This window comes from Myxine glutinosa, chromosome 5 (assembly GCF_964187855.1).
Source record: "Myxine glutinosa chromosome 5, kmMyxGlut1.1, whole genome shotgun sequence".
NCBI classification, from domain to species: Eukaryota; Metazoa; Chordata; class Myxini; order Myxiniformes; family Myxinidae; genus Myxine; species Myxine glutinosa.
In genome coordinates this window covers 176,909,307-176,919,541 of record NC_136265.1, presented here as the reverse complement: position 1 = coordinate 176,919,541, position 10,235 = coordinate 176,909,307, and the positions used below count along the sequence as shown (strand labels likewise).

At 44.1% G+C, this 10,235-nt stretch overlaps 1 protein-coding gene across 1 annotated transcript; it reads right to left on the bottom strand.

Annotated features, from left to right (window-relative positions):
* Positions 1–1,066: 1,066 nt before the first annotated feature.
* Positions 1,067–9,335, bottom strand: CIDEB (cell death inducing DFFA like effector b). Its single transcript, XM_068115453.2, has 6 exons — positions 9,185–9,335; positions 8,117–8,149; positions 7,887–8,028; positions 6,466–6,618; positions 6,190–6,380; positions 1,067–1,750 (listed from the first exon to the last, which is right to left on the bottom strand). The coding sequence occupies exons 1-6, from the start codon at positions 9,223–9,225 to the stop codon at positions 1,618–1,620; spliced, it is 693 nt and encodes a 230-aa protein (XP_067971554.2). The 5' UTR covers positions 9,226–9,335; the 3' UTR covers positions 1,067–1,617.
* Between the last annotated feature and the right edge of the window lie 900 nt (positions 9,336–10,235).

Here is a 10,235-nt window from a genome sequence, read left to right as displayed (position 1 = left end):
AACGAGCCGAGGGCGTGTCACTCCCCGCTGGATATGCGCAGGAAGACGGAGGTGACGTCAGATGCGCCCCAGCTACGAAGAACGGACGCCACCTCCAGCGCGACGATACCTACCCGCATCTTTGGACCGGACCGATTCTGCCCCTGAGCCAAGGTGCACCTTGAGCCATCGATTCTGCCCTTCCTTGCCATCAATCCCTGGGTGAGTCAGTCTTGTCCCGTTTGTCTGTGGTCTGTCAGGGCTAAGATAAGACCGTGTTTAAGTGCCCACCTTTGTGCTGTACCTCGTGCCGTGTAATCTAAACGTTCTGCATAACAAATATTATATCCTCCTCTGGAGGTCTTGAGAACTGTACCCCTGGTGTCGTGTCATTTAACCCAGCCGTTGTGTCCTTTCCTTCATCGATTTAGCATAGCGCGATTCGGCCAACGTTCGAGTGTAATCGGGTAACTTGTGCGAACACGGCGGCCATTCCGCTCGGCCCAGCATAACATCTTAATAAGTCGTGTCCGTAACAATATATATATATGCCCAGACAGTTGTCATGGGCTACTTCAATGAACCTAAAGGCATCGTTTCTACAGCATCAAGCCAAGTAAGATGATGCATGTGCACAGAAAGGAAAGCATTCCTCCATCTAGATGTGGATTAAGGCCTTAAAGTGTACGAGCTCAGGTATGCCAAGGACTTTGCACGACAATGCCCAGTCAGCACACCACCCAGACGGACCCAACACTGCCTTGGACCCTCCGAGTATAGAATGCCCATCAGCAAATCATGTCGGTTCCTCACTTGAATTTCTGGGTACCTTGTGTGGAGAAGCAGCATCAGCTCCAAGTCCTACTTTATCATTTTCAATATGGAACATCGATTTGTCTCAACTGCAGTGAAGAAACAGACAATGTTACCATTTTTTTAACCATCCACTTACTTTGTAGTGTCTGCACCACGAAACCTACACATCCGAGATTGGGGAGGTACATTCCAGATCAATCCTCGATCACATGGTTCCCATGTGCTTCGATAAAATCCATGCAGTAAGTTTAAGGAATATTATTGCACCAAAAAAGTTTCCCCAACAAGTTTATTATATTGCAAAACTAAAGGCCGACCACAACCAGTGAAATGCACAATTTTCATTTACAAAGAAAACGGATCACAATCCCAAACATGTAGCTCATCTGAATTTTACCAGATTGAAAACATTTCCATTGCACATCGACAAACGCAGCTCACTTGCATTGTTACATTAAAACCACGACAAAGTGCATCAGGATTCACATTGGGAAAAGGGAAATCTTGATCGTAATATTCGGTCCATATACAAAACTGCTCATCGTGACGTCACTGCACTAGTGCTACCCAGGCCACAATTTCATAGCACATTATATGTAAAGGATGGCGGTGGGGGGAACAAATTACAAATAGACATGTCGCCATTTTCTTTTCGTAAAATCAAAGCGATGCTTGCATGCCAGGCCAAAACTGCATCCTCTACAAGCTTCTGCTAATATGTCGAAGCATTTACATGCAGCGAGGTATGAAGACCTTTCAGGTGCACAGATAATTGTTTTTTTTTGGGGGGGGGGGGGGGGGGGTTATGGTTCAATCTTCAAATCATTGACGCAAGGAATAGACCACAGGCTCCGATTGGCTGTCAGCCTCTAGAGCAAAGCGCATGTATGATGAAACTCCAAGGAGGATGCGCCCAAGGCCTTGCATAATATGAGCAGCAGCTTTCATCGCTTCCCTGAAAATAAAGTTTAATTTGTCAAATTGGATGTTAAAATAAACTCATTCAAGTTAATCAATGTGAATGCTGTGTTCAGAGACAAAAAGCTTATTACAATATGCAGCGGACAAACCAATCCAGCATGAGATTTGTTACTGGTCCTTGTAGCACTTTTTGGCCACCATGCACCCGTTTACCAAATTAAAGTTGTCCAGAGAAAAGCGCTCTTGGGATTATATCGTCTTCATGCGTGCGAAGTGCCCTGACCAGCGTAGCTCGGCTTGCATCAGGAAATACTAAATTCCTTGGAAATACTAAAATTGTTTTGCCAGGTGATGCCAAGAATCTTACGCAAGCATCCTATATGGAATTGATCAAGTAGTTTCATATGGAGAGGAAAGGGTGTCCAAGATTCACATCCGTACAAGTGTGTAGATAAGACAACGGCACACTCACCACCGATCTGTACAGGTGAACACCAGGTTCATGACAAAGGTGATTTGTCGTGAACACCAGGTTCATGACAAAGGTGATTTGTTAATCTTCCAAAGGACAAATACTTTACCGAGTCTTGACGTTACTTCATAGTCAATCATTGCATTTTGAGACAACACCTCCAAGGTAGGAGAACTCATCTATAATATCGAGTGGCACGTCAGATGGTAATGGACGGGATGGTATACGCTCGTGGTCTCGGCTGAAGCACAGACTCGGTCTTCTTGAGGATAATCACAAGGCCACAGCGACGACCAAAAGGAGTTCACAATAAATTGCACATCTTCGATTATGACCTGAAGAGTGAACAGTCATTGGTGAAAAGGAGATCACGGAACATTTCCAGGATTTTGGACTTGGCCTTCAGACGCTGCAAATTAAAGACTATCGTCGGTGCAAAACTGGCTCACTACCGGGAGCAACCTTCAAAGGTATCAAGCATAGAGGAAAAACAATGCCTCTGGCGACTTCATCGGCAGAGGCATAAAATTACAATGCTAAATAGAGGAGCTAGGCCACAGCCTTGCTTTGTGCCGTTGGTAACAGGAAATGACCGACGTGCATCTATGCAATCGTGGAAGGATCTGATGTTGATCAACTTGGAGGGACAGCAGACTTCATACAGTAGCTTCAACAGGCCTTCTCTACTGACCAGATCAATGCTTTCGTACGGTCGACAAAGACCATATATATATATATATATAGATGTTGGTTTCTGCCCTTTTCCTGAAGTTGACGAGCAGAGATCATCATATCGGTCGTGCCACATCCAGCACAAGCTACATTGGCTTCCTAGTGATGGTTGACACGATTCAAAATGATGCAGGCAAGGATTTTCCCAGCAATAGATAGTAGGGCCACACCACAGTAGTCGTCAACACAATCTATCACCTTTGCTTTTGTACAGAGGAACAATCGTGGCATCTTTGAAGACCTGGAGTAATGACTTCACTCCAGATGGTATTATAGCATTGGGTAGTTGGGTGGAGGTTGGCCCCACCAAACTTGAAAACCTCAGGGGATACCATCCTCACCAGGGACCTTTCCTGTTATCAGCTTGTGGTCTCTATTTTAGTCAGAGGATGGGAAAGGTCTTCCAATGTAGGCCACTGAAGAAAAGTCAATGGCCGCATCAGAGAACTTGGTAATGTAGTGGAAGCTTGGCTGCGTAACTTAAACAAAGGCTGTGCTGAACACCTTACCATTTGGTAATCATGGAAGCAACAAAACAATTAAATAAATGAACATAAGTAATTGACGTGGGAAAATTACATTCCCAGACCAGAAATCGAACCCAGGTCCTGTGGTGAACCATACCTTTGCTCTACCATCTGAGCTAGAGACCAAATCAATTCAACAAAAGTATTGGTGTGGTGTAATGTAAACATGCACAGAACAGTGATCACGATCAATCAACACCATAACTAGCCCCCAATTGATACGCCCACATGAGGAAATCCTTAAATGAAAGCTCAAGACAAGAGAAACACGGCAAAAGACTGAGGGAGGAGGCACCAAGACAGCTGGGTTCACAAGGCCCAAACCCATTGTGTTGTGTGATGGCAGCAATGTAGCTACGTGGATGCGAGAGCAAGGAGACAACCCTTCTGGGGCAGGAGTGGCGCTGGAAAAAGGAGTGGCCGATCTGGGGCATCGCCTGCCAACTATTAGTTCAGCACTCTATGCTGATCCGTTATCTGCTCATATAACCTCTGGCCCCCCCCCCCAGCCATGATGCACTTTGCCCCCTTCTCACAATTAGCTGACTGAGCAGCCAGAGCAAAGCCCACATCAGCGGCCTGACTAGGCTGGGCCTTGCTTTCCTACATAAATGATGGTCTGAGGGCCGAGCAAACACCTCAAGCACATTTGAGTGAAACCAAAGGTAACATGAAAGAGATCAAACACTGAAATGTTATTTTAGACCCTGGGTGCGTTTCGTTTGCTATATGTATTAGCGACACATTTATAACATTCGACTAGGCTTATTCTGCACGTTCAATGGGAATTAGAACGGCACTCGGTAGAGCGCATACCTCCACGAGGCTGAACAATTTCTATTGTATCCAAATGTTAGGCCGGATCAGAATTCAGACCTGAACCAAAAGCTAATCGACATTGTCATCTAATGACAATTACCAACGACATTTCACCAACTAGTCCACCAAGTTTATTCACTAGTCCATAATTTTTTTTTTTTTTTTTAACGTCATGTTGTATAATCGCTTTTTGCTCAATCCCTCAATGGTGAAGAATCAATTTAAAATTAAATAATTTGTGTCCAAATCCATATCTTCACCAAAATTGAATAGATTCTTCCTGGTCACACACACAACCTCTCCACCAAGTTTCGTCCAAATCCATCTACAACTTTGATATATCCTGCCATGTATAGTTTTTGGCCCCATCTCCCAGTAATGAAGAATCACTTTAATTTAATTTAAAAAATAAAATAAAATAAAAATAATATATACTAGCCAGATCCGCATCTTCACCAAAATCTAATAATTTTGTCCTTGCAACATTTCGTCCGAATCCGTCCACAACGTCGATATCTTGTTCACAGACAAACAACCAGACAGGGGTAAAAACAGCCTCCATCGACCTTTGGTGGCAGAAGTAGCAAGTGCTACATCGTTACATTTGTAGGGGGAGAATGGGGGTAGATATTACCTTAGAACAGATACGTATCGAGTAGTATGGTCCATGTAATTAGCCAATCTATGTAATGAGCAGGGAAATGTAGCTTAGGAATTGTCTCGTTTGCATTTGCACCATCGAGGGGGGCGCATACACCACCTAGAGGCAATTTTTCCCCGCGGAGCAGGGGTTGGCCTTTGGCAGGCACCACGGTCCCCTTTTTGAAGCAATGTTATGGCCGGATGCCCTTCCTGCCACCAACCCTGCTCGTCACCTCTTGCGACAGGGAATTACCAGTGAACTGGTACTCGAGGGTGGTACATTAGTAATAAATAGCGGTAAACTCGGTTTAAAGTTAAGGAATCATACGTGTAGCCTCTTGTAATCCCTGGGTGAGGTGCCAAAGTGAGGCCTTGGCAATTCCAGGATAGAGCATCTGATTGTCTCCCGGCGATCGGAGTTTCGTTGGCCACGCAGGGGAGGAGCTTGGATCGCCTCTCAAAGGGGGGTGGGGTGTGTTGTGAAAATCATGGTTTTGGATCTGGCTCGGAGAAAGACGATCGGTGTTCTCCTCGTTACGGATTGGCATCCTGTTCGTTCCGCCTGTGTGCCTGCCTTCACTGTCCCCACTCCAAACACAAAAGACAAGGTCTCACCTGATCTGATTGAATCCAGTGTGAAGCACCTTAGATTCATTTTATCCACTTGCTCATTTATCAATTACCAGTTTTCTTCTCCCTTTCCTTCAATCCCTGGTGTTGGGCTAGCGGCTAGGGTGCCGGCTTAGGATCCTAGGATCCTGGGTTCGAATCTCGGTCGATCGCCGAATTAATGCCAGGGGGGTTGACTCAGCCTGTCATCCTTCCGAGGTCGGCTAATTGAGTACCAGTTCACTGGTAATTCCCTGGTTGTCGTTGAAGGCGGCAAAAAGGGTTGGCGTCAGGAAGGGCATCCGGCCGTAAAACATTGCTTCAAAAAGGGGACCAAAAAACAACTACCACGGTCCCCGAAAAGGCCAACCCCCGCTTTGCGGGGAAAAATGGCCTCTAAACGGTGGGTTTTTTTTTTCCCCCCTTTCCTTCATACCTGTCAGGTCAATCTTCCCTTGTTTGGGAATAACCATTTAAAGGAGCTACGGTTCTCGTGTGCTTCAACCGAACACCACGCGTGTGAATCCGCCATTATTTAACAGTCTGAGGGAGCAACAGCCAGTTCGGTCCATCCATTCAGTGGCCGACGTTAAACAGCCCTGAACACGACACTATTAAACATTTTATCAACCCCAAGGATCCACATAATCGAAATGTATCAGCTCAACTTACTTGAGAACCTTCTTGGCTCCAAGGCAGCGCAAGTCAAGAGACATCGAGTACATGCCATATATGGTCGCCTTGATGTTTAGACAGCCAATCAAATCACGCGGAGAGAGCTTGTAGATGTCAAAGGTCACTGTGGCGATGTCTTTGCTTTGTCTCGGCCTTTCCTGTCCCATTTTCATCATACGCCTCCCATCCTGCATGAAGCAAAAACCTCAATTTGTCAATAAAAACTAAACTCGAAGCACATCAAGTATCAAAAATAAAATAAACTGTAAAAACCTTGTGGGGTGTCCAGACATCCTTATCCTGCAGAACCATGAAAATCGTATTATCCTCCAGAGCGGAAAAGAAGTCTTCCGAATCAACCGACGTTCCATCTTCATCCAAGACCAATCGCATCGTACAGGGCACCATCATGAACACCTCAAACACCTACGGCAAACAAGCCTTGAATACACAGGTCAAGGCTTATGGAAAAAGGTGGGCGAGTCAAACAAGCAGGCAGGGGGGGGGGGGGGGGAAGGGCGGAGCAAAGATTTAAAATGGGCAGGGGGGGGGGGGGAGCAAATATTTAAAATGGAGAAAAGGGAAATGTAAGGATGTCCTGCAGACTAAATTTGGGAACCATGATGCAAAAGTTGCTGTACAAGTACAAAGACCACGATCATCTTTACTTCGACGTTTGAAGATAGTCAGGTGTCTAGCTTTTGTTGCATTTAAACAATTAAAAATTAGAAAACAAATTTATGGACAAGGGATGCAAGAATGGCCTTGACTAGGGGTAGACAGCTTCAAGCTGTCTCACCTGCGTTTGAATTTTCACTACTATAAACAGTCACCTGGTGTTTCATCAACATGTGCTCAGATGGACGTTAAACGCATCGTGTTCTACTGACACTTGGTCAATATACCACAGTACCCTTCGTGAAGAGGTGGCAAGCTATCACCAGCATCCTGAACAAATTCCAAATCCCACCATAATCATAGGCGAACGACAGACCTGGAAGCCGGCTCGTGGAAGACTTGGGCCAAACATCCCCCAGCTAACCCCACAAGAATGCAGCAATAATTGTGGCAATCAACATTCCCGATTTATGGGTAGGATTGCATAGTTCACATTGACAATTACAAATATCCCATAGCCAAAATGCCTTCATTATACTCAAACCGAGCAAATGATATATAGCTTACGTTAGACATCAAAGGTAATGAGTCAATGTTAAACATGGTAACATGCTTCAATTAACCACACGTGGACAAGTCAGACTAGTCTGACCTCATGCCAAAGCCCAAGTCAGTGTAGTAAGCAAAATAACAAAACATGTCAACCTTTGTCCCAGTGACAAAACTAAACTTTGAACCAGATCCATAAAACATGTACAACACATTTGCTCTGCAGCGAAACCGTTAACCTGGCAAGTATATAAACCTTGAAGGCCTCGAGTAAAGTCTACAAGAGAACGAACATGCCTCAACGATCAAATTGCAGACAAAAGTTTAATTTTCAACGTGTTTGTACAACATGTTTACTAGTACAAACCTGAATGGTTAAATACCAACTTGGGGACTACAGCAAGGTAATAAAACCCAAAGGTTACCTTCCAATGCATGCAATAAAGTCACAAAGATAACTTCATGGCTATCACAGACAAAGGCCATCATGTGATCATGCCCCAACACTGGAGAGAAGGGAAGCACACCTTTGACACGAGTTCCTTCAAGGTACTGGCCATGACGCCTTTACGAACATGCCGGTCACGAGACACCACGCGGAAAGGTCGAAGTGGAGGTGGTGGATCCCACACTCTGCGCGATACCTCCGTACCTGCTGCAGATACAGACCTGGACAAAAGAGACATTTGGGTTTAATTTTGTTTGAGCGGATCCAGTTATCAATGTATTGCCAAAACACCAGCAAAGTCAAACACACCTGGCCAATTCCGCACCAGCTGACGTTACAGATCTGTGGGACAACAGGGAGGCATTTAGAACAAAGTTGAGCAAACAAGACAAAACTACAACACTATCAAAACTATTCTTGTTCAATAACTTGGATAACACGTACCTGGTTACCGCAACAAAAGGGGGTTTAAATAGTGACGATGCATTTCTGGCAAATCATTGGTGGGATTGGATTACCAACACATATTGCCTGATTGTTAAAACAGATCAGTCTCCACCATCTTACCAACATTATCAAACATCTTGTTGGTTCAAATGACAAATCGAACGTGCACAGAAATAAATTAACCACCTGAGCACCAAATAAAGGGATTGAAAGTACCAAATTGCGATAAAGATGACATGTTTCAACTGCATTTAATAAATTAATTTACACGTTTTCATAAATGCCCTCCCCCATAGTACTGCAAATGAAGCTTTCACACAAAAGGTCTTCACCCCAGTGGAAGGTCCAATGACAGAAAATAAATAAAATCAGATTGCTCTTCAAATACCAATTTATAACATCTCCATAATCAGCAAAAAAAAAAAAATTGAAACCCCAAATTTTAAAAAAATGAAACTTGGATACTTGGGGGGGGGGGGGGGGGGAGGGGAAATTATGTAAGCTACTGAAGCACGAGATTCAGAGTTTCAAAAGTATCCCAGGTCTAGTCCTTGGAGATCTGAAGCTAATCCAGATCACATTTAGAGATCACAATGCCAATGGTGAGAAAACAAAAACACGACTTTGGTTACACTCGAAACACCAGGACTGGACCAAAGAGCAAGTGATGCGCCAGCGAGTTCGAATACACTGGAGCCATTGGGAGCTTGGAGGAGACACTGATAAACACGATACCCAATTACCACGGGGGTTCACATGGAGCGAGACGAGCACAAGTGATGCACAACAGAGGGTCAATTGTGGGGCCTGCAGGGAATCTGGAGCGACATGTTACACAACTCGCTCCAACGACCCGAGAACCACAACAATCCCTATTCCCTCATCAACCATTCAACAAGTCCTACGAACTACAAAATGGGAAAACCTCACCTCACAAGCGCCTTCGGAGATAACGAATTGACGTATTCCATCGTGAACGGCGAAGATTAATAGTTTGTAAAAGGAAATTAACACAAACTCCCAAACACCTAAAAGCAAAGCGCACCGAATGATGTAAACCTCGCCCTCTGCAAACCGTTTATATCTGCACAGCTGATCAGAGGGGGCGTGACTAGGCGGGGCTCGCAACGTCATCCAATTACGGCGGGTGACGTCATGAATATATTACAATAATTTATGCTCGAACTGTCCAATAGGGACGTCGAAGCACGTTGCATCTGTTTAACGATCCCAACTAAGTTACTAATCACACCAACGTTTCCAAATCAAAATACAAATGTTATTCAACGAGAAGCGCGAGAAAATATTTCCTCAAATGGTTAAAAGTTTTGCATTGTTTACCACAAATCACAATCAAACAACATTATACTCCTCAATTGTTGTTTCTCGTCTTTTCATTGAAGCTATACAAAATATATCTGTTTAATAGTATTGTCACATGCTTTTAAATAATAATAATAATAACAATAATAATAATAATAATAATAATAATAATAATAATAATATGTTTGCCCTAACAAGGAACTTCCAACATAGGATGAGACCTTTCGGCCCCACAATCCCGTGCAATGGCTGCCAACCTAGGGCTCTTTGCCGCTGCTCCGTCCATCATCATCATACTAAAATATGTAATTTGGTGTCTGTCTGTCTGACCGCGATACAATCAGTCGTTACTTATCAAATCTTAACCAAACTTGACAGGAGGACTAAAAGTCGAATGATGGAAGTTGTGGCGAATTAATTCCCGCCCCCCTCCCTCCCTCAGGGATTTTCCCACCATGGGCGAACTCCATGTTGAGGTGTATAACTGTGCTAAGATAGCTAATTGTGGCGTTTTTCCAAGACCGCTTCTAATAACAAAATTAACAACACTAATGATAATGGGTAATGGCATACTATTAATGTTATTACAAAACAATATTAATACTGTACTAATAATATCCACCCTCGCCCTAAGGAATTTTTCCTCCTTGGACAAACG